Source organism: Erigeron canadensis, chromosome 4, assembly GCF_010389155.1.
Source record: "Erigeron canadensis isolate Cc75 chromosome 4, C_canadensis_v1, whole genome shotgun sequence".
Taxonomy (NCBI): Eukaryota; Viridiplantae; Streptophyta; class Magnoliopsida; order Asterales; family Asteraceae; genus Erigeron; species Erigeron canadensis.
In genome coordinates, this window is record NC_057764.1 from 14571784 (window position 1) to 14596904 (window position 25121).

The 25121-nt window shown below is 35.4% G+C and overlaps 1 protein-coding gene across 1 annotated transcript; it reads right to left on the reverse strand.

Annotated features, from left to right (window-relative positions):
• Nucleotides 1-590: 590 nt before the first annotated feature.
• Nucleotides 591-8075, reverse strand: LOC122595507 (pyrophosphate--fructose 6-phosphate 1-phosphotransferase subunit beta-like). Its single transcript, XM_043767874.1, has 16 exons — nucleotides 7736-8075; nucleotides 6534-6689; nucleotides 6312-6433; nucleotides 5888-5941; nucleotides 5658-5764; nucleotides 5009-5114; nucleotides 4696-4759; nucleotides 4118-4206; nucleotides 3423-3554; nucleotides 3141-3311; nucleotides 2925-3040; nucleotides 2566-2677; nucleotides 2121-2205; nucleotides 1569-1613; nucleotides 1412-1480; nucleotides 591-887 (listed from the first exon to the last, which is right to left on the reverse strand). Exons 1-16 carry the CDS (start codon nucleotides 7926-7928, stop codon nucleotides 811-813), a joined length of 1698 nt encoding a protein of 565 aa, XP_043623809.1. The 5' UTR covers nucleotides 7929-8075; the 3' UTR covers nucleotides 591-810.
• Nucleotides 8076-25121: the final 17046 nt, after the last annotated feature.

Consider the following 25121-nt stretch of genomic DNA (forward strand, 5'->3'; position numbering starts at 1 on the left):
ATGGCTCTCTAATATAAAGAGAACATATCAAATAGATTGGTTAGATTGGTGTTTTTTTAATGTTTAGTTGTAACTCGAACTCCCTTGTACTTTGCTAGCTACTTGCTACCTTTTTTATCCCTTAATAATATTTACTTAATAATATATACTGAACGTTCAAAAAAATGATAACAAAAATACGAACACACTCTGAAATTACAAATTCCAAAAAAACCCCTCCTATACCTATTTCGATTAATATCATCTTATTCCCCACCTCAAACTCAATTTCCAATTGATCTTTTCTAACCAACTATATACTATAGTATTTTCACCTATCAACCGATTTATTCATTTGCTCTATGTCAAATTTCAACAAGTGAATTCTATGAAATTAATGACCAAAAATTAAATAAAACCAACCCAAAACTGATATCAAAATCCGATAACCAAACGAGTTAATAACCGAAACCAGTCAGTTTATAAAGCTATACTACTGTAATTTCAGTTTTAGGGTCATTTTTGGATCAAAACCGACCCATGCTCACCACTACCAAGATGTTAATTCCTAGTAAAAAGAAAAACGAAAGCAAAATGAGCCTTTGATTATATGTGCATACACAAAGCAGAAAGCATACTTTCTTTTATTAGAATGGATATAGCCACCATCTTGGGTAAAATAATCTTAAACGTAGACAAAAAATAGAATGGATATTTAGTTCTAAAATATCTATGAAACATGTTCAGATTCACACGAAAACACTTGGATTCAGTTCAGCCTTTTGACTAATAATAACCGGTAGGAATAAGAATAAAAGTTCATCAATGTACCTAGACTTCAACTCCAAGCTCCAACAACAAGGTATGGTTAGAGATGTCAGCAACTGGTCCAGTAAACTGAATGGGACCTGGAGAAAAAAACAATTATTAAAGAATTAGCATTTTATTGTTTGGATAAGGGAAAAACAAATTGGTTAAAAGCTTATTGAACGAAATTCCATACTGGACAATGTAGAATACTAACTAAATAAGATACTTTAATAATTAGGTTTAACACCTATTAACACATGCTATGTTATGTGTTTATGGGTCAACCTCACACAACCTATTATACTGGTTCAGTGTCATCGGAAGGGAATTTAATATTGGAGAAGTAGAATACTGTTTCAAATGGGTAGTTTAACAATTGTATACGACTTAAATAATTTGTGTTGAATAGTTACACAGACCAACCCATTATAAAACATACATATGATCTATTTTGATACAAATGCATCTTGACATGTTATTGATGGGACTGCCCACTTTGCACCTCTAAAAGAACCCTAGCAATCGTATGTATGTTTTATCTCATGCAGTGATTACCATTTTCATGTTTATATACCAATATTAAAAGATACATAGACACAATAATAGGAGGGCATGCACATACCGGGACTAATATATCTGTTTTGAATGGCCCACTCCTCCCGCTTTGATGCAAATTTCTTGAATGGTGCACCTACAATTATCAGCAATATAATATTAGAGATGTTATGAGAATCCGAAAATGATTAATAACAAAGAACAAATAAATTTACCGAACTCACCATCAAGCTCAACCATTGCCTTCTTTATCACGGGCTTAAATTTACCTGCCAGACAGGTTTTTTTGAGATGCATTACAAAATTTTACAAGAAACCTCTAATTTTAACATGAGAATTAGGTCCCCTTAACACACATGTGAGAAAAATAATGTTTCTTTTAGTGATTGAATTTCTGAACCTTCATATATGAACTTTTGTTGCAAAAAATATTGCTCTAGCTAAAATGATTTAAAAAGGGTTACATTTCTAAAAACAAATGGCATGCTTGCGAATTTGCTACGATGATGGTTTATAAAATGAATCATTCTTCCCACCAAAAAAAAAAAAACCTGGAGCTAAGTTGGGGTGAATTTTTGTTCTACATTTACAAATCCAAGCTTTTCCCAGATTGCAAACCACATTATACTATTTTGCAAAATTATTGAAACAATGATCATTTTGCAGATTCAAACAAATATGATAGTATAAAGGATCATTTATCTGTTCCCTGCATATTTCACAAGGCTGCAACCCCTATTGACCGATTTAGAAAAAAATATTCAGCTGTGAATTACCATGTCTCCTCTCTACATCCATTAATGATGTCAATGGAGTTCCTCCAACAGTCCATTCTGCAACAGGTGCAGCCAAATTCCCAACCTTCATGCATGAAAACAAACCTTTTAAAAATGTGTAACAGGTAGGATATCTACATAGGCAGAATCAATCTCAAACAGATGTGTGTTATGTTCATCTCTGATGAGGTGATATAAGTAAGGCAAATAATAGCTTAAATTAGGTCAGATGGGGACAGATTTCCACAGTGAGTGCATAAACCTCCCAAACCATTGTACTAAAAACACACACTGATTTTTGCGATATGACACTAAATATTACATAAACTTTAAAAAACTTGGAGAAAACCCAACTGGACACCCATTTTGACCCACTAATAGCTTTATAGCCCCACCCAATATGACACCTCGTACAAAAATGAAAAACCATAAAGAAGATACTCACTGATGATATTAATCCAGTCTTTCCACTCTGAAGCAAAGCTCCAGCACCATAACCCAATGCATAACAGTAAGATGAATCAAAGTTCGACGGTAGACCACATCTTCCTTCGTATCTGAGCATTGAGATACAAAATTAAACCTTGGTAATTGCCAAAACAAGAAAACACACACACACACACACAGCTGGCAATTTAGATCCATTTACTTGAATGGGTCTATGAATCTCTCATGGATGAATAGGGCAAACTAGTTCAAAATAAAACATGTCAAAAAATTTTTAGAAGTGTATTTATTAATGCGAGAAATCCTAAATCAGTTTAACAGGCATTGCGAACAAATCAAGAATGAAAATAAAATTACCCAAAAAAGTGGGATTGGCCTTTAAATTGGCGGATATATTGACCCACTTGTTTCCTCTGCTCTAACTCACTTTCAACCATTTGAATCAGCATCTTCTCTGTTTCTATTTTAGCAACCTTGGGTAAAAAGAATTCCATTAGGTTAAATACATCTAACAGGATCTAAAAATGTCCAACAAAAAAATTTATTTACTAAACTGCACTGATAAATAAATACCTGGACATTTCCATGAGGATCTCTTTCAAGTAACAATTGATCCTGAATTGCTGGAGGAAGCAACTCAAAAAGCTGCAAAGATTGGGGAACAAGCTTCTGTTTCCAAAGGCCGCTCTCATCTACAGTTTCATGGGCAAGAATTTCATTTAACTCGGCGATAAGCTGTTGCACCTAAAATTCGCCAATACATTAAAGATCCCAAATTAGACAATCAGTGACCAGTAAAACAATCATGTAAGTACAGAAATAAGCTTTTGTCACAAATATGTTCTCAGGCATTACCTCAGGAATGAAATCAATCAGTCCTTCAGGAATCAATATCACACCGTAATTATAACCAAGGTCTGCTCGTTTACAAATTACATCTGATATGTAATTTGTAACCTGTTTCAGTGTCAGCTTCTTCGACGCAACCTAACATATGGTAAGATCATGAGTAAAAGTCATTAGAGGATTTGAAAAGTTGCACAACCATACCCTTTTATGAACTGAATTTAAAGAGACAACTCGAACACATTTAAATAAAATGGTAAGTTCCAAGTTTTATTTTATTGATGATAGGTCAAATGGATGTAACAGGTTAAAGAGGAAAAAAGACATCTAATGTGCCTTCAAAAACTTACGACAACTGTAATCATTTTACTCGAAGCAAATTGTACTGAATAATTAATATCTAACATAATTAAGACCATTAATCGTGTATATAAGATGGAAAAGATAACTCGGAGGGTTGACCAAACCCAAACTAGCCATTCTGAAATGAATTGTACATAAAAAGTATCTGTTTTGACCAACTATCTAACCATTATCACTGTGTTTTCTACAAGAAAGCTAAACTCTTCTCGAAGCATGTTAACTCTGACATGCACTCAGCATGTTTTGAACCATATATGATCTTTAAAATATGAAAATGGCTTCTAGAGAAAAGAAGCAACTAAATATTTTAGATGGTAGAACAAAACAATAAGAGTTAGTACCTCCTCTCCAATAAGCGTAATGTTTGGATGAGTCTGTAAAGCACACTCTAGTGTAATGTGAGAAGCAGCGCGTCCCATAAGCCGCACAACTGCACAAAACCTTACAGTTACCAAACTTGTATGCTTTAACCTAAAAGTTTGCATGAAGTGTATTCGTACAGCATGCTTTGTCCAAAACGACTAATATTGTAAGCAGTACATGTTTAGAAAACATTATCTTCCTGTTCAGATCAAAGATTCAAAAGTTGACCATATTCAAGCAGAATCTAATAAGAATTGTTAAATTAACAACTGGTTAAGAAATAAAAAGGACATTGATTCCAACTACTAAGGAAATTTGGGTCAATTTTATGTGTCATCTAAAAAAACAAAACTTGATATGCACTTAATGACAGTCTTAGCACACTATATGTCTTCATAATGTTCCACAGTATACACCAAATGTTCAACAATTTGAATGGTTTTAAGATAAAATAAGCAAACTATCAACAAGCTATCATCAAAGTACATGGGCTAGGATTTTATTTTTGTGACATTGTATTAAATATTCTCCATTGAAGTAAACAAAATAATCTTACAGTGATAATATTTTCCAGTTGAACGAGCATCTATCATAACACTTCCAATCTGTTCAGAATACACCTGCACAATTACAATACAAAGATATCATTACCATCAAAGACAAAGTATTAAGACTTCAGCTCGATACATATTCTCCTACTTCTTCATAAGTCTAGATGGTCAGTTCTAGACTGAGAATGTGAATCACTATTAATACAATTTCTACAGTACAAGTTCACATTTAAAATAAGTTAATAAATAATAACATATCATAAAATAAATGAGCACTGACATACAACGGTGATACAAAAAAATGACAATAGAATTTACCTTGCACGCCGTATCAAACCCAAAGCTTGTAGGAACCTCTTTACATTTCAAGTCTCCATCAATGGTCTTTGGGCATCCGATAACTCGAGTCTTCAAATTCTTACTCCTGTCAGATAAAGTAGTTTTATAGTAAGAAAATGCTAATAGCATGCAAAAAAGAAAAAATCAATGATAAATTACACACATCCTAAATGCAAATACACAAGTTGAATCACATAGAGGTATCAAATTCTACCCATTTATTTTTGAAACAATTTGGACAGTATTTTAGTTATAGCAAGTCAAACATACGAAATTGGCTAAGAATGAAAGAACTCAAATAGTTTAAATTAAAAAACACAAAACATATATTGAAATGCTTACATTATCCTAAACCATATTATTAAAAAGCATAAATAAATCTAGTTTATTAATATAGTATTGTAATCATATTCCATAAATTGGTTATTTAAATTTTCGATAACAGGTGTACGAAAAGAGTGTTGGTTAATTTACGCTGACACAAATGTAAGCCATTTTGACCTGCTAACCCAACCCACTTTGTTTTATTACCCAACTGATCCATCTTAAACCTCTAAGTCTAACCACACACCTAGAGAAAGAGAGAAGAATCCACAAATACTAAATTTCACATAGGTACATAACTCACCTAAAGTATTCAGCCAGAAGACAAGCATTTGTGTTTGAATCATCTCCACCGATAACAACCAGACCATCCAAATCAAGCTTGGCTGCTGTATCTTCAGCTTGCTTGAACTAAAATACAGTGCATGCAACTCTGGTCAGAATCTACGTCTATGTTTTCTCAGGTATATAAACCTATGAGTTATCATCCACAAATCCACTAATAAATAGTCAAGTTATAGAATAATTGAAAACCTGTTCTGGAGTCTCAATCTTGTCCCTTCCACTACAAATCATATCAAATCCCCCCTGAAGCAGTATATTTAAGGATATCAGAAACTCGAAGGATAAATCAATAGTATCATTAGCAAAACTGTATATGACCAATTGACCATATGATGGTTATCACTAAGGGCTAACAAAAACTGGAGACTGACTAGACAGACCGACAGTATACCCCTTTATATCCTAGTATTGTGCAGGTTTTTACTTGCAAGTTGGAATAATAAAAACTTTCGATAGTCCGATGAAAAATGAAAATTAACTTTTGCATAAATAATGCAACATTTGAAGAAAAGGATATACAAGTTGTAAAAATAACTGCATACAACTGTCTACTACATTCCTATGCAAGGCAATAATCTTGAATGAAAATCACACATATTTCGTGTAGATTCACCTGATTTCTGTATGGATAGATATACTCGGGGATTAGGACCACATATTTACCCTTCATGATTCCAGCTGGTCCACCCTTGAACCCATATAAGGTACTTCCTTTGCAGCGTTCCTGCAAGTAATCTACAACACAAGGAAAGAGAAAGAAATTTAATTAGCTATTAAATATTGAGATTACATAAAAAGTATGAGATAGTAGGTAATCGAAAGCCGGAATACTAACCAAACATCCCGGAGATAACATTGTGTCCTCCTGGAGCTTGACCTCCTGACAAAACCACTCCTATCTTCAAGGGTGAGCTTGGATCATTTGATTCACTGGGTTTCAACACTACCGAAGGTTGTCCAAATAGTGACGGAAATAGTTTTGCAATCTCATCTACTCAATTTACAATTTAAACCAAAAAAGGATCAGGTTCGAACTTCCTTCTAGAACCCTCTTTTTTTCTACCACTAATAACAAAACAGATTTTTTTGCGTAAAAGTGAAATCAAAAATCATCTTTCAGATTCCATGGGCTATTACCATTTGAAAGATTTGAAAAACCAAAAGTCAATAAATTAGATAATCCTTATATTAATAAAATTGAATAAGGTTACATGTGGTTGACCATAAGTCATTAGATTTAAAAAATATAGCCAACAGATTCACTACTTTTATCTCCGACTAGATATACTATGAATAAATAAATAATCCCATAAAATCACTGTTTTCATCCACCTAATTACCAAAGCTGGTTGTTGATCTGTCTCATCAACAACAACAATTATGATAAATTTAAAATATAAGATATAGAAACAAGAGTATAATTAATCACCTTACAATAACTACTAGTAACCGATCCATCTACAAATAAAGCTTATACAAATAACTTTATCGTTTCTACTTCATGAGAAACCATAACGATATAGCAAGACCACACTTTTTTACCACATCAATCACAGTGAAAAAATTGGACAAAATAAAGAGACGCCTTCTGCACCGTGGTCACACCCACGCAGTAAACCACAACCAATCTTCGACGGACCACACCAGGATCCAGAAATGCTCTTTGTTATATGCTGAAGCTTATATTAAAAAGATTTTATCATTAAATACTATTCATGAATAAACATAACAATATGACACAACCACACGATGATCACCCTCAAAGCGAACTCAGTGCAACAAAAACGCTGCCTTCAACAGCGTGACCACACCCACACTGCTGGGATCCCGACGTTCCATCCCACACTCAAGTTTCACCTACCTTTACACTTACAATCCTACAGATCTAATATTCACCTTCTTTTCTTTCAAGTAAACACAAGATTTAAATCTAACTTTAAACTAAATCAACAGAAATAATTATTACACAATGTAAGTAAGCTTGTACATATACTCATCAATGATCCTATATATATATACACACATTAAAAAGAGTACCTGGATTTCCAGCAGCAGAGCTAGAAGGACCTTCAACAACTTTAAAAGGTTTTTGAAAAACACAAGGTAAAGCAAGGGGATGATCGAGACGGCTGTTTTGTACTTCACTGTACACCGATGATACACGGCTAGTTACAGCGGCCTTTCCTGCGTCTCCGTTAGCTACTGCTGCTACAGATGATGGTGGCGCCATAGATTTTTATCAGATCGGAAATTATAAGAGAGAATATCGGAGTGATGTTTCGGCGGTGTGTATAGTACTATATTTAAAGAGTGAAAAGAGGTGAAAGGCGAAAAACTAGCGTTTTTGGTTGGTGGAAAGATGTAAAAAAGGGCGAATATGTCTTTGAAGTCTCCGCCCTTTCTTAACACATTTTTTACTTATAGCCTTATAGGGTATCTTTTGGAATATTCTTAAAATCTAAGGTCGTAGTTACCAATTCGTAATACTTGAGGTCAAATTATGCGGGTAGTTTATATGTTTGGTTGATAACACTTTCGTCATTTCTGTTATGACAAATCCGCTCATTGGATCAGTGGATCAGTGAGATGGTAAGGATGATAGGTTATAAAATATGATAGATAATAGGAGGTGATAGGTCATAGAGTGTTATAGCCAAATGCTTTAGCCGTCCTGGATCCGCCCTCGAATTTAAAAATTCGTCGAAAGTATATCGAATGACATCTCTAATGAAAGATCATGAACTTTTAAGAACACATACATAATTTTTTTATTTATCGATGTATAGTTTTGAAATAAAAGATTTTGAATGAATTAGAGGAATAAAATAATTTATGGAAATTGGAGAATAGAGAAAAATAAGTGGTTGAATATTGAAAGTTCAATAGTGAACTATATAATATAGTATAAATATAGATAAGAGAGTTTAAATTTTAAGCAATGTTTTAAATACAGGTAAATACCGGCCGATATAATCGGTATCGGAGGGTACTCCGGTATTTTATGTCCGGTATTTTCACTATTCAATACCGGCCGGTATTTTCGGTACTTCCGGTAATTTCCGGTATTACAGTTCGGTATTTCCGGTATTTTAAAAAAAAATTATTATTATTTTTGTAAACTATTAGTATGATATAATAGTATAGTTTTTTTTTTCTTTTTCGTAAACTTTAAAACTTATATTTTGTTATAAAATACCTATTTGATATTATTTTTGGTTGATTATAAGTGTATTTTTACTATTTTCGTTAAGTTGTAACAAGTTTCGTAGGATTTTTATAAAAAAAAAATAAAAATAGTCGTATCGGTCGGTATTTCTGGTAATACCAATATTACCGGTAATACCAGAAATTTTTCCACACCAGTATGACTAAAATGTTGGAACCACGTTAGTGTGACCGTCACTGATCATCTATCATTCTTGATATGATAATTGACAATAACTGAAATCTCTATGTCTAGTAAATATATAATGGGCTTATTTACTCTTAGAGACGTAGTATAAGGTTTCTCATTAGGTGATTGTAAAGTAAGAGGACTAATGATGCACACATTAAACACCAAAGGGGTTGAATGTGTAAATATTCTCCTTATAAATAAAGAGTCATTAACCTTAAGTTAACGTTAATCACAACACATATTAAACCCAAAATTTCGTGTGTGTATTCCTCTCAAATTCGTGCATCATATTCCAGCCGAATTACTCATCCCATTATTACTCAATCACCTTGTTATGGGAACCCGAAATCAATACCAATTATGTTTTATGCTCTTACAGGTTCCACAGGACGATTGGAGATGTTTTATCAATCGAATCGAATCATGTTTATTCCAACATGTGGTATCAGAGACTCGTTACGAACTATCAGTCATGATTTGGTTCGAATTCGACGTTTTTCGCGATCTTAAAAACTGCAGAAGACGAACTTTGTGCTGACGTCACACGAACTTCGTGCTGACGTCATCGCGGACTAATGTTCACTTCGCGCTGACATCATCATGCCTTCTGCTTATGTTCGCGCTTACGTCATCTTCGCGCTTATGTCCTCTTTGCGCTTATGTCATCTCACGAACTTCAGTTCATCTTCGTACACGAATCAGAAAGCTCGTGCTTACATCATCACGAGTTAATGACACTTTCATGCTGACATCATTACGACTTTATGATATCTTCGTGCTTACTGTTCACGACTTACATGATGTCTTCGTGCCTATGTCATCACGACTTATTGATGTCCTCGTGCTCACTTTATCACGAGTTATTACTTAAGTTCGTATTATACTGAAGATAATTTTGGCTGATGAATGAGTTCGTGCTTACTGTTTTACCCTATAATTTTGTGGCTGAATTTGTCTTATATTTTTCAAAAATAATTTTTTCTAAGACATTTTTGCCATAGGACTTTAAGGGTGAAAATTAGCTCGATCCCAGCCAGGGGCTCTGCCCCTTGGACCCCGCTTCCAGGGGCGCTGCCCCCTGACCCCCGTAATGTGTGGGCTTCGCACTAATGTACATGGTTTCATCATTTGTGCCCAAAGGTCAAATGTGATTCTCATGGTGCTATCGTTCTTTTCTTTTTGATAATGAACACTAAGTATATTGATTCTGCCCAAATGTGATTTAATATACTTTTGTGTCCTAAAAGAATTATTTTCATGCATAATATACACGATTCTTTATTTTGTGCCTAAAGGTCAAAAGATAAGCGTTGTGTTGCATGACCCTAATGCTCATTTGTACTTAGATATTAGTTACTTCAGCCCAAAGGTGATGTAAATTCTAAGTAGAGCCTTATGTTAACTTATTGTTTTTTGGTGTTTACAATAGGTTTACTTATCACTAGCTTCATTAATACAATGGTCTTAGTCTCATTACTTTTAGGAACATTACTTTAGCCTCTTACGTATTTTAGGCATTACTTTAGTTCCACTATGTTTAGAGACATTACTTAGTTTGCCTTAGTTATCTAATTATGTCATTATGAGGAACATTATTATTAGCTCTTATGTATTTTAGGCATTACTCTAGTTCCATTACTATTAGACATTAGTAGGTTTGCTTTAGATAGCTAATTATGTCACTATAATCTTATTGCCCTTAGTTTTAGGCATTATTTTAATAATCTTCTATTACTTGTATCATAAATTGACATCCTCCTTGTTTCCACTGTAGTACCTAACTTAGGCATTAAGCCACTTATTGGTGCAAACTTTGCTTTATGAAAGGATTAATTACCTCTAACTCTGAAGATGCTAAACCTTGACTATGTCATTCGCCACAATGAACCTACTGCTATTACTGCTAACTTTTTTGCAGCTCAGAAAGCGAACTTTAAGAAAGTGGGATAAGGCGAATCACTTGTCACTAATGATGGTCAGGAACTTCATCAATTAAAGTATCTGAGGGAATGTATAAAGCATATGCAAGTAGCTTAAGAACAAAGGAAATAACAGTGTTTGTGAATACATAATGAATATGACTGACATGACTCATAAGTTTAAGACTGCAAATAAAGTTCAAAAGGCTAATCATGGTGTTGTTGCCTCTAGCTTTAAGTCCTTGACGAGCAATCCTAACTGCAAATTCTCATTGTGCCCAGATTGCCCTAAAATTAAGGAGTAGCTAGCTTATAAAGGTAACTTATTTCATGTAATATTTGATTTATTTATGTTTGATGTACTTATTAATACATGTGTGAGTGATTCTAGTTCTACGATTCATGTTATCAACTCTATAAGGGAGTTCCATACAATCTAGAAGGTATCAAATGACCAAAGAAAGCTTAGAGTTGGAAGGGTTGATCTCTTATATGTTGAAACCATGGAGACTTATGATTTACATATAAACACTGGAAAGTGTATTAAACTAGTAGATACCTTATATGTGTACCGACAATTTCTTGGAACCTTGTATCTATTTCTCTAGTTTAAGACCTTGAAAGTTTTATAATAATTCATGGTTACGACGAGATTGCCATTACTCATAATAATGAAATTCTTGGTCATAGTTTCTTTGATGAATTGTTGTGTAAGTTAGAACTAGATCATAATTTCTCACAGTCTTTGTTGTCTCCTAATATTGATGACATACCTAAAATAAAGACAAAATCAACTAAATAATTAGAGAATTCCTTCATAATGTGGCATAAATATCTTGGCAACATCTCACGAGTTTGCATGATACGACTCATAAAGGATGGAATATTACATTCTCTTGACTTTTGTGATTTTGAAACATGTATTCAATGGCTTAAGGGATTAAGAAAGGAGCCACTAGAAGTTCCAACTTGTTGGAAATAATTCACTCTGATGTTAATAGCCCCTATCCCGCAACTATCTCAGAACATACATCATTTATTACATTCATTAACGATTATTCATGTTATATGCACCTGTATCTGATCTGAACCCTTAGAGACTTTTATTGATCTTAAAACTTTGATTTTAAACCAACTTGATCATAAAATAAAAGTTGTGAGATCAGATAGAGGAGGTGATGTGAAGTCCCTCACCGATGGTTTAATCCACGAGTGTAAAATACAACAAGTCAAGTATGCACTAGATGAGGACTAGTATTTACGTAAATATAAATGCAAGAATATAAATAAGTAAATACAAGACTTAAGCAATGAATAAGCAAGTTAAATAAAGGTGGAACACGAAAGTAATTTTCAATGTGTATTTTATTTATTGATGTATAAACAAAATACAAGGTTGTTGCGGAACCTAGATAACACCAAAGTAAGTATCTAAACAACCTTATGAATTACAAGTGATCTATACTTGCTAAATAATCTCCTTGATCGAAATACTTAAAGTTGTGAAGTATAACTGTTTAGATCGAGAGTATTTAGACAAGTTCACCAAATTGCAAAAGTAATTTGAAAGAGGAAAATGACTTAGTATTTATAGGCAAAATAATCTCTACAGTGATTATTTTGCCGTACAAATGTGGTTGGGAGCATTTAAGGAACTTTGGTATTTTCTTTAAATGCAATACTAAAAGTACAAGGATAAAGTCACATTGATAGTGACTTGTCACCTTTTAGCCAACCACCTTTACACGCGTGTAAAACCTTTACAAGGGACAAAAGAGATATCCGGGTAAAAGCGTGTAAAGGCATAGAGTCAATTCCTCGTAATCAGTGTTCAGACTTGTAAGGTCTAGAACACTGACAAGGACTCTAGTTGTTGATTTGGTAAGTCTGCCAGTGGGCTCCGCCACATGTCAGTTTTCTTCTTCAAACTTCAGACTTTGTCTTCAGTGAGAATGTTCTTCATTAGAGTAGATCTGGACTTGAGTGAAGTTCAATAAGCAAATCTGAAAGACTCCAGATTTCCTGTACAAGTAGACGCTTACTGAACTTCCATAATTTCTGGACAAATCTTCAGAATTACTCCAGTCTTCAAGTCTGGAGCTAGTCCAGTAAAAACTGGACCTAACAAATTCCCCCTATTTGTTTAGAAATTATGCAAGGTTTTTCAAGCTTCTATCTATACAATTATATGCTTGAAAAACACTTGAAAATTTTGACTAAGTCTAAATTTTGTTACTGGAAAACACCTTATAGATCATCAGTGTTTCCAGTTTCATCTTTTCATTCTATCTTAGACTTAATTTGATCATATACTTGTGAAAATAAATTGCAACATTAATGACATTACATCTTTTGCAATAAGTTACAATTATATTTACATACAACAAGTAAAATGAAAATAAAGAGTCAGGCTTGTCTCTTTGGAGCACTTCCACCAGCTTCTTCAGTAGCCTTCCTCTTAAAGCTTGGAGAGTCTTCTGGTTTCCTCATTCCCAGAGTGACTTCCATCATCATGATCCTGCTATGCTCCTTCTCAATCCTTTTCATAAAATACCTCACATCAACAGAAATAAGCTGAGGATTTTCTTTGAAGTATAAGCCAATTTCTCTGAGTTCAGACCACCCAAATGCCCATACTGACGTACTTCTTCTTTCATCAGTGAAGTTTTCTTCCCTTGTCAGTTTTACATAAAATTTTGAATGGGCTTCATGGTCTGTGGCCAATCTAATTTCTGCAGCAATAATTTTCCTGGCATCAGCTCTATAGTGCATTCTTTCATTGTATTCCTGTCTTACCTTTGCCAGTCCTACTTCTTCTTCAGTTTCTCTGGAGATGCCTTGTGAATTTGCAACTCTTTGCAATTGAGTCCTGCTTATGCTCCTGGACACATCTAGAGGAATGAAGTTGCTTAGATCAGCATCTCTCTTTGCCTTTGTTCTCCTTGGTGGCTTGGATACACCTTTCATCTTTTTCCTATATTCATTTTCCAAGGCAAGAGCATTCTTTTTTGTTTTTCTCTGAAGCTTAATCAACTCATCCTTCCTGGCAGCAATCAATTCAAGTATACTGACCTCATAAGTTTCAGCATCGTACATCTGCTCATCTTGGGCGTATACAGAACGAAGGCGAACATCATCCATCACTTCCACACATTTAATGACTCTGGGATCATTCTTCATGTATCTATACACATCGATGTGCACACTAAGATGGCCAGCATTGAAAGCATCCAGTGTTCCCCTTTGTGCCATATCCATCTTATGTGCTTCCCAGTCATTCTTCAGATTTTGCTTCCAGATGTCAATTAATATGCACTCCTGCTGAAGTTTCCTTGATCTTTCTTCATCAGCATTAGGAAAGGAGGCAATAATATCCGTGTCTTCACCTTCTTCAGTTCTTCACCGAAAATGACATGAGGCCTTCTTTGCTTTTTAAATGTAGCCAAATCTGGGAAGTCCTCAAACTGAGGTTCTGACTCACCAGCTTCAGTACTGGCATCCTCTTCTTCAACATTCTGCACACTGGCATCAGTACCAGTTGCTTTTTCCATATAAGCCTGAGCAATGGCTTCAGTGCCAAGTGCTTTCTGAACCATTTCTTCTTTTGCCTTGGTAATCTCATCAACACCAACCTTCAAACTGCTTTTCCCTTTGGAATGATCACTAGTCCCAGACTTGAGGGCATTCCACACATCCTCCAGTTTGTTTCTATCAGAGGACCCAAAAGTTTTGCATTCAGGGGTCATGATAGCCACAGATGTTTTCAACTGCTCAAAGTCTCTTCTAAGAGATTGGACTTCAGAGACCAAGTCCTTTGGCATTTCATCTTTTATCATTTTCTCAACTTGTGGCAACAAACTATCCTGAATGGTCCGCAACACTGACCCAGATATTTCTTCAGTAACTTCCTTCAGCATGTCAGCTCTTAATTTTATGGCAACTTCATCACTGATGTTGCTGACAACTGAATTCTGGTCAAGTGTTGGCCTCCTCTCCACATTTTTAACTCTGGTAACCAATTTCTAAACTTCATCAGTCAAAATGGACAAGGGACTAGCAACACTTGTCTGAATGGCAGTTTGTACTGATCTGACCAACTTTTCTTCCAAGCCCTGGACTGCCACTTTGATTTTCTCAGAATTGTTATTTGTGGCCAGTATCAGTTCATCCAGCTTCTCAAAAACTAACTTCTCATTACCAGCAAAAACAAGCATTTTTGACCTCATATTATTTGATCGTGAGGATTTAAAGTCAGAAACTACCTGTGAAAAAGTCTGAAGGGATCTTTCCAGGTCCGCCACCTTAGTAAAAAGGTCTTAGACCTCGGTTGGAAAACTGGTGGAAAGATCACCTGGAGGAGTTAATCTGGTGGCCTGAGATACTGGAGCTTCAACCCTTGTAATGTTTTCATTCTGGTTGACAGTCTCCAGTTCCACCAATGGTTCAGAAATTTGTTGAATATTTTGTGGAGAAGAGGAAGTGTTCTGTGGATTTGTTAGAGGAGGTGGTGTTTGTGTTGATGATTCTGGTGGTGCTTGATTTTCATTTTGTATTGGAGAAGATGGTGGTGGTGAAACTGTTGCATTTAACTCTTCAACAACTGTACTGGTGATATGACTGGGAGATCTTTCAATATTTAAGTCATCATCACGAAGGAAATCCATATCTTCATCAAAGTCTTGATCAGAAATGAGAGACTCCATTTCAAAATCTGGCATTCCTCCTGCCAGTTGCTCACCTACACTTCTATTCAAATCAATCTGGGCTTCCTGCCCTTCAACATTCACCTGCACATATTCATTTACTTGTGGCTCAACCTGCTCCACAATCAAAGATCCATCCAAATCCATAATGTCACCATTCGTAGAATGTGGGACTGGAATCACTAGAGGTGAGGCTCCAGTGACACCAGTTCGTGAAAGAGTTGTGTCAGAAATTTGGCTTTCAATATTTAGTACAGACACAGACTCTAACAAAGGTTGGGATGACCTTTCAGATACTTCACCACTCTCCCTAACAGAAGTTTCGAGAGTGGTTGCTTGCAAGTTCTCCCTTATGACATCTCCAGATTCCTATTGGGAGGAATCTGGATGGTTGGCTTCAGTATTACTGGGAATGACCAAATTTCCCCTTCTTCTAAGTCTTCTGAGTCCAGTTCTTGGTCTAGAGGAGATGGTTGATGGAATAGAAAGAGAAGACTGCTCTAGATTAGGAACCACTTGAGTTTCTGGAGGAACTATTTCAGCAGTTTGTTCATCAACAATATTTTCATCATCATTTTCAGCAACTTCCCTTCTAAAATTGTTCAACATAGCTTCAGGAATATCAACCTCCAGATTATGTGAAACCAAATGGTTTAGATCACCTATATACTCAGCCATTGAAAAATGACTCGAACTACTATCATAACCCTCACCCAGTTCTCTCTTGAAAATGATAGACAAAAATCTAATAAACGGGACATTTGCTTTTCTTTTATATGTCCTCAGTCTATCAGCTAAATCATTGAACAAAATTTGGGCGAAATCAACCCTTAACCCATACCATAAACAATAAGCAATTAATAACTGGGTTTGATTAATCTGATCTAATCCTCCAGACCCACTTCCTAAACATGAAACTATATGAGTGAAGAAGTATCTCCATGAGTCAGACAACCTACTCATATATATAGTACCTTTTCTCTTTAGAGCACCATGCTCATCAACAATATCTGTGTGTCCCATCTCCCGACACACTTGCCTATGATTCACTCTAGTTGGAAGTTGAAGTGGCAACTCATTCACTGACAAGTAATTCAATCCAAACGCCGTTCTAAATGAATCGACTGTTAAAATCATAGGAACGCTTCCTCTTTTCAAAGTATAATGGATGGTGGCATCATCACCAGCCTGAAAGTGAGCAGTGAACCAGAACTCACAGAGATAACCATGATACATTTTGCCAGGATTCATGGTTAGAGCTCCATAAAGAGGAGAACTGAGAAAGAATACATTAAGTCGGCCAATGAGCGATTGAGGGTCATGAGTTCAGGCCAACTTTGCCATCCAATTATGCATATTAATTCTCATTTTGTCAGTATCGATAATAATGCCAGGGGCTTGTTCAACACGTTCAGGAGGATTGTATGTATTAGTTAAGAGGTTTCTTTCTGTGCTTGCTTGTCTAGGAGCCATTTGGATATTGAAATTGAAAGTGAAAGTGAAAGAAATTTAGGGTTTTGAAGAAAATGAAGAATTTATGAAAGAATTGATGATAGGAATTTGCAGTAAATAAGAAAGAGATTGATGATTGGAATTGAAGGAAGAAGTAAATGAAGGAATTGTAAGATTTTAGGAGTTAAGATTTTCGAAGTAAATGTAAAATGTAAGAGGATTGGAGTATTTATAGATGAAAGAGAAAATAACCATTGGATTTCAAAAGGTTATTTTGAATTTATACAAAACAGTTTTTCATCGGCTTTTGAGATCCGCATTAAATTCATCCATCAACAGTGACATTTGACAGCCTACAAAACTCATTTTTCAACTTTTTATCTTCCCAAGGTAACAAACCATCATTTTATTTGAATAATATCTATGCCACGTAGGATAAAGATAGTTTCCCACTAAAAAATGTTGCTTACGTGGCATCACAAAGACCAAGTATTACAATTGTTATGACTGACGAACCATGACTCAATTCAATACATCTGGAGGATGACTAGTCACTCCAGTTTCACTGGTGGATTAGGCCAGTAGAACAGGCATTAATGGTATACTGAAGGGACACTCCAGTAAGTACCCAGATTTGACCATTCTGGTAATCCTCAAACATGCACATCAATTAACATAAATAAATGAGAGGGACACATTTACAAAGCGACTGAAGCCACTTCAAACATGCACATCAACTTATCCAGTATTAATGAGAGGGACATATTTACAAGGTACTAGAAACATTTTTTTAGAAAAGTTTGTCCAGTGAGAAAATAAATTACTAATTTCTCTTTGAAACATAAAAAAAATGTGGTCTGAGTCTTTCCCCCTGGAATGGTGATCTATAAATCTATCAGTGCAAAGATAGTATCACAAAGGCTTTCGATAGCTTTACTGGTATAGATTTATAAATCTGGAATCAAAGAACCCTGTCAGTGTCACAAAGGCGTTCATAACAAAGGTTCCAGATTTATGGGTTCCACATTCCCAACTCACCAACAAGATAACGAAAAGTTTTCTCATCTAAAGGTTTAGTAAAAATGTCAGCGAGTTGTTTGTCAGTGGGGATGAAATGAATTTCTACATCACCTTTCATAACATGATCACGAATAAAATGATACCTGAGATCAATGTGCTTGGTTTTGGAGTGCATGACTGGATTGTTTGAGATAGCAATGGTACTGGTATTATCACAAAAAATTGGAGATTTTGTATACTTAAGACCATAATCAAGCAATTGGTTCTTTATCCAGAGTATCTGAGCACAACAACTAGCTGCAGATACATATTCAGCTTCAGCAGTGGAGAGTGAAACTGAAGTTTGCTTCTTACTGGTCCAGCTTACCAGTTTGCCACCAAGGAAATGACATCCACCAGTAGTGGATTTCCTGTCTATCTTACAATCTGCATGATCTGAATCTAAATAACCCATTAAATCTAAGCCTGAACCTTTGGGATACCAAAGGCCCAAACTTGGGACACCTTTAAGGTACTTCAGTATGCGCTTTACAGCAAGCATATGAGATTCTTTTGGGTTAGCCTGATATCTGGCACATAAACATGTTGCAAACATTATATCTGGTCTACTAGCAGTCAAATACATCAGTGAACCAATCATACCTCTATAGGTAGTGATGTCCACTGGTTTACCATCAGGATCTGAGTTTAAGTTTTGTGGTGCAGAAATTGGAGTTGATTTTGTCTGGGAAGAATTCATATCAAATTTCTTCAATATATCTCTAACATATTTCTCTTGATTAATAAAAATACCATCACTGGTTTGTTTAATCTGAAGACCTAAGAAATATGTTAATTCACCCATTAAACTCATTTCGTATTCTTTTGACATTATTTTTGAAAATTTCTTGCACATATTTTCATCAGTAGAACCAAATATAATATCATCAACATAAATTTGTACCAGCAAAAGATTACCTTTTTCTCGAAGAATGAATAAGGTATTGTCAATTGCACCTCTTTTAAAACCATGTGCAGTAACTGTTTAGTCAGAGTGTCATACCAGGCTCGTGGGGCTTGTCTGAGACCATAAAGTGCTTTGTCCAGACGATACACCCAGTGAGGATGTTTTTCATTGATAAAGCCTGGTGGTTGCTTGACATAAACTTCTTCTTCAAGTGTTCCATTCAAAAATGCACTTTTTACATCCATCTGGTAGACTCTGAACTTGTGATGAGCTGCAAATGCTAAAAACATTCTGATAGCTTCGAGTCTAGCCACTAGAGCAAATGATTCATCAAAATCTTTTCCAGATTGGACATACCCCTGGGCAACCAATCTGGCTTTGTTTCTGATTACATGCCCATCTTCATCAACCTTGTTTTTGAAAACCCATCTGGTGCCAATAGGTTCTTTTTTTCCAACAGGAAAGGGCATAAGATTCCATACCTTGTTTCTCTCAAACTGGTTAAGCTCTTCTTGCATAGCAATAACCCAGTTTGGATCTTCCATTGCCTCGTCAATCTTCTTCGGTTCTATCAGTGATAAGAAGCTGACATATAAGCATTGATTACTGGAGGCACTTCTGGTCTGAACCCCTCTAGTGGGATTACCAATTATCAGATCAGGATGACTGGAAACTTTTTCAGATAAATCTTTATTGTAGTTGATAAGATCAGATTTATCGAAGACAATTGGAATTACTGGGGTTAAATCAAGAATTGGGTTTTTATTGATTGCTTCATTGGATTCATCGAATGTGACATAAATTGACTCATGAACTTTCTTGAGTCTTTTGTTGTAGACTCTGAAGGCTTTTCGAATTTCTGAATAACCCAAGAAAAATCCTTCATCAGCTTTGGCATCGAATTTGCCTAACTGACTTGAATCATTCAGGATGTAAACTGGACATCCAAAAACATGGAAATAGCCAATATTTGGCTTCCTTTTTCTGAGCATTTCATATGTAGTCTTTTTGTGTCTTTTAACATAAACTGATCGGTTCTGGGTGTGGCAAGTAGTTGCAATTGCCTCAGTCCAATAACTGGTTGGGAGACCAGATTCAGCAAGCATACTCCTGGCAGCTTCTATCAGTGTACGATTCTTTCTTTCTACAACACCATTTTGTTTTGGCGTACGAGCTGATGAGAAGTTTTGAGAGATGCTGGTATCAGCACAAAATTTCTCTAGAGTTGCATTCTAGAATTCTGTTCCATTATCACTTCTTAGCTGACACACTTTATGCTTGTGTTTGAGTTCAATTTGTTTGATGTGACTAATGATTTCAGCAGCAGCATCACCTTTAGACCTTAGAAAGATAACCCAAGAGTATCTGGTATATTCATCAACAATTACCAGGGTATATCTTTTACCAGCAAGTGTCTGAACATTCACTGGACCAAAGAGAGGACATATGAAGCATATGAAGAGGTTCGGTTATGCTAAAATTCTGCTTGGTCTTCTTAAAACTGGCTCGCTTCTGCTTTCCCTTTTCAGATCCTGGACACGGTCTTTCCTTTATGAAGGAAACTGAAGGTATTCCATCTTCAAGTTGTTTTCTGGGCAACTTGTTAATATTTTTGAAATTTAAATGGGATAACCTTTTATGCCATAACCAGTTTGTGTCTTCATCAGCCTTTGTATAGAAATATTGCTCTGAAGGTGAGCTTTCCACATCCATTACGTACACATTCCCTTTTCTGGGAGCAATCAATACTACCTTCCAATCTTTGTTAAATACGATGCCCTGAGAGATATTAAACAACACCTAGTAGCCATCATCACACAGTTGGCTCACACTTATTAGGGTATATTTCAAACCATTAACATAAGCCACCCGTCTGAATTTGACTTGACCATTATTCAGAACACCATACCCTTCAGTCTTTCCACAACCATCATTCCCAAAAGTAATGGAGGGTCCATCAGAAATGGTGAACTCCTCCAGTAGGGTCTTACATCCGGTCATAGTCCTGCCAGCAGCGCTGTCAAGATACCAAATGTACTTCTTTCGATCGCCCTGCACATCCACCAGATTAGTTAGTTAGATTTGGGAACCCATCGACTGATGGGTTCTCTGGATCCAGCCTTGTGGACCCCTATTGGTATCTGGTCGAGTTCACGTTTTTCAACATCGGGTTTATCAAAAATCACTGGGACAGATAGTTCAGAAACCTTTTTCTTTTTCTCTCTGGAAGAGACATTTTTATTTTTCTTGGAAAACGGTTTTGAAATTTGTTTTGGACTAGACAAGTACCCTCAAAATTGTTCAGTCTTGCATTACAACTTTGAACTTGATGAGCCAATAGTTGAAACTGGCTTTCCAACCTTAACAAAATTTTTATTTTCAGGTGACTCCTTAGCCTTTCCAGATGACTGGACTTTCGGCTTAGGAGGACTGGGATTCTTCTTCTTAATTTGGGGATTTTTGAAAACAGTCTGTGGCAAAGAATTTTTGACTTTGTTTTTGACTGGAGCAGTCATCTGGGTACTCCAGTAGTAACCACTTGGATATCAGCTGGAATTATACATGCCTTAGGTGTGGTTGGTTCATCATAAATTGTTTCTGGACGGGCCTTCTCTGGCAATTTATCAAGTACAAGAATTAAGGCAGCAGCATGAATGTTTCCATCTTGAAATGCACGTTTTTGTGATGGATATTGATTCACTGCTGCATCGTAGGGTTTTTTGGTTTCAAGCCAAGATTTTATGACTTGTTTTTCACTTTCTAAAACTCTTTCTAATTCCTCTTTTTCTTGACAAAGTTGTTCAGTCACCAATGCCTGGGCTTGAAATGCCAGTTCAATATCTTGAAGTTCTTTTAGTTTAGATTTTAAAACAAAATTTTCTAAGGAATCAGTTTCAATACCATTTAAGCTATCAAATCTGACAGTTTCCACAAAATTTAAATCTGAACTTAGAGCTTCAGCAATATCTAGTTTCAATTCTGGATCGGTTTCTTTATCATAATCACTAACCTTCTTGATCACAATGTCTACCCATCTGCCAGATGTGACATCATCCTTCACAAGATGCTCTTCATCAGCCAGAGCCATATAACAACAATCTCTTTCCTCCTCTTCATCGACTGATGAGTCATCAGAAGGAATCCATTCTTCTTCAGCAATCATGCACTTATTATTATTGTTATTTTCCATTTGTTGTGCCATAAGTGCAATCTGAGCCTTAAGCTTTTTGTATTTATTCTTATAATTATCTTCAGGCTTGTTATAAGAAGTTGATGGACCAGATTGTGAGACATAATGACTGGACTTGCACTCTTTCATGAAATGACATTTTCTGCCACACTTAAAGCATGTCAAATTGGTCTTATCAGTGGAAGAACTGGGTGCATTGTGTCCAGTGGATCTTTTGGCTCTTGCTTTGAAACGGTTAAATGTTTTAGCAATCATGGCCATCAGATCATCACTGTCATCTTCCTCACAATCTGGAGAGATGTTATTAGTAACTCCAGACTCCATAAGATCAGACATCATCTTCTTCATTGAGAATACATTCTCTGAAGATAATAAGGCTGCACATGGTGGCCCAAAATGACTGGTCACAGCAGCATGGTCTGATGCATGGTTTAAAGCATCTTTTTCAGCCTCAACTCTTTGAGCTTGGTTTTCTTTAGTAAATCTAAAAGCACCATACAGAGTTGAAAGTGTATGTGTGTGAAGTGTTTTTCCTTGTCTTAAAACCAAAATAATATGAGACCATTTAGTGGGAAGAATATCACAAAATTTTTCCAGAAGTATATCCTTGTCTTTATTGACACCAAGAGCCCTTAACTGGTTTACAATTGACATGAATCTGGTATAAGTACTAGTTAATGATTCATTGGGAAAAGCAAAAAATGACTCATACTTCTTATTTAAAGAAACCTTTCTGGTGCTAACAGTGTCATCACCTCCTTCATACTGGTTAACTAATTCATCTCATAATACTTTCGCATTGGGATAAAGAATTAGTATGGGAATAAGAGTTTCTGGAACAACCCCGAGGATCATGTTTCTGAGAAGTGTATCGTGAGATACAAGTCTCCTCTCCTCTTCAGACCAATGTTCTTCTCTCTTTTCCCTCCCAGTCCTTGAACCACTTGGATCAAGGATTGGATTAATAGGATTTCTGGGAATATAAGGTCCTTCATTTAAAGTTTTTAACATATTCCTATCAATACCAGTAACATGAAGTAAAACTCTTGCTTTCCACATACTAAATTCCTCATCAATCCCACTGAATTTGGGACAGGGAGTATTAGAATAATGCACATGCACATGTGGAGAAACAAGAGGAGGAGGAGGTGGTGGATTATTGTTAACATTACGAGGTGAAACAGGAGAGTCAATATTAGCATTAGTTTCATTAGAGTCAGATCCAACACCTTGTGTATTTTCTGGGATTGCCATCAGTTAATAGCAGATTTAGCAATTATTTTAGCAACCTGGCTCTGATACCAATTGTGAAGTCCCTCACCGATGGTTTAATCCACGAGTGTAAAATACAACAAGTCAAGTATGCACTAGATGAGGACTAGTATTTACGTAAATATAAATGCAAGAATATAAATAAGTAAATACAAGACTTAAGGAATGAATAAGCAAGTTAAATAAAGGTGGAACACGAAAGTAATTTTCAATGTGTATTTTATTTATTGATATATAAACAAAATACAAGGTTGTTGCGGAACCTAGATAATACCAAAGTAAGTATATGACTGACATAATGAATATGACTGACATGACTCATAAGTTTAAGACTGCAAATAAAGTTCAAAAGGCTAATCATGGTGTTGTTGCCTCTAGCTTTAAGTCCTTGACGAGTAATCCTAACTGCAAATTCTCATTGTGCCCAGATTGCCCTAAAATGAAGGAGTAGCTAGCTTATAAAGGTAACTTATTTCATGTAATATTTGATTTATTTATATTTGATGTACTTATTAATACATGTGTGAGTGATTCTAGTTCTACGATTCATGTTATCAACTCTATAAGGGAGTTCCATACAATCTAGAAGGTATCAAATGACCAAAGAAAGCTTAGAGTTGGAAGGGTTGATCTCTTATATGTTGAAACCATGGAGACTTATGATTTACATATAAACACTGGAAAGTGTATTAAACTAGTAGATACCTTATATGTGTACCGACAATTTCTTGGAACCTTGTATCTATTTCTCTAGTTTAAGACCTTGAAAGTTTTATAATAATTCATGGTTACGACGAGATTGCCATTACTCATAATAATGAAATTCTTGGTCATAGTTTCTTTGATGAATTGTTGTGTAAGTTAGAACTAGATCATAATTTCTCACAGTCTTTGTTGTCTCCTAATATTGATGACAAAACTAAAATAAAGACAAAATCAACTAAATAATTAGAGAATTCCTTCATAATGTGGCATAAATATCTTGGCAACATCTCACGAGTTTGCATGATACGACTCATAAAGGATGGAATATTACATTCTCTTGACTTTTGTGATTTTGAAACATGTATTCAATGGCTTAAGGGATTAAGAAAGGAGCCACTAGAAGTTCCAACTTGTTGGAAATAATTCACTCTGATGTTAATAGCCCCTATCCCGCAACTATCTCAGAACATACATCATTTATTACATTCATTAACGATTATTCATGTTATATGCACCTGTATCTGATCTGAACCCTTAGAGACTTTTATTGATCTTAAAACTTTGATTTTAAACCAACTTGATCATAAAAAAAAAGTTGTGAGATCAGATAGAGGAGGTGATGTGAAGTCCCTCACCGATGGTTTAATCCACGAGTGTAAAATACAACAAGTCAAGTATGCACTAGATGAGGACTAGTATTTACGTAAATATAAATGCAAGAATATAAATAAGTAAATACAAGACTTAAGCAATGAATAAGCAAGTTAAATAAAGGTGGAACACGAAAGTAATTTTCAATGTGTATTTTATTTATTGATG

Bases quoted from the DNA above. Each gene is read 5' to 3' on its own strand.
- LOC122595507 (XM_043767874.1), bottom strand. From the start codon at position 7,928: ATGGCGCCACCATCATCTGTAGCAGCAGTAGCTAACGGAGACGCAGGA. The intron at 3,041-3,140 runs GTATTTATTTAT...TTTTTACCCAAG, and splicing joins ATCCTCATGGAAATGTCCAG to GTTGCTAAAATAGAAACAGA. The intron at 1,481-1,568 runs GTGAGTTCGGTA...TGATAATTGTAG, and splicing joins GGCAATGGTTGAGCTTGATG to GTGCACCATTCAAGAAATTT.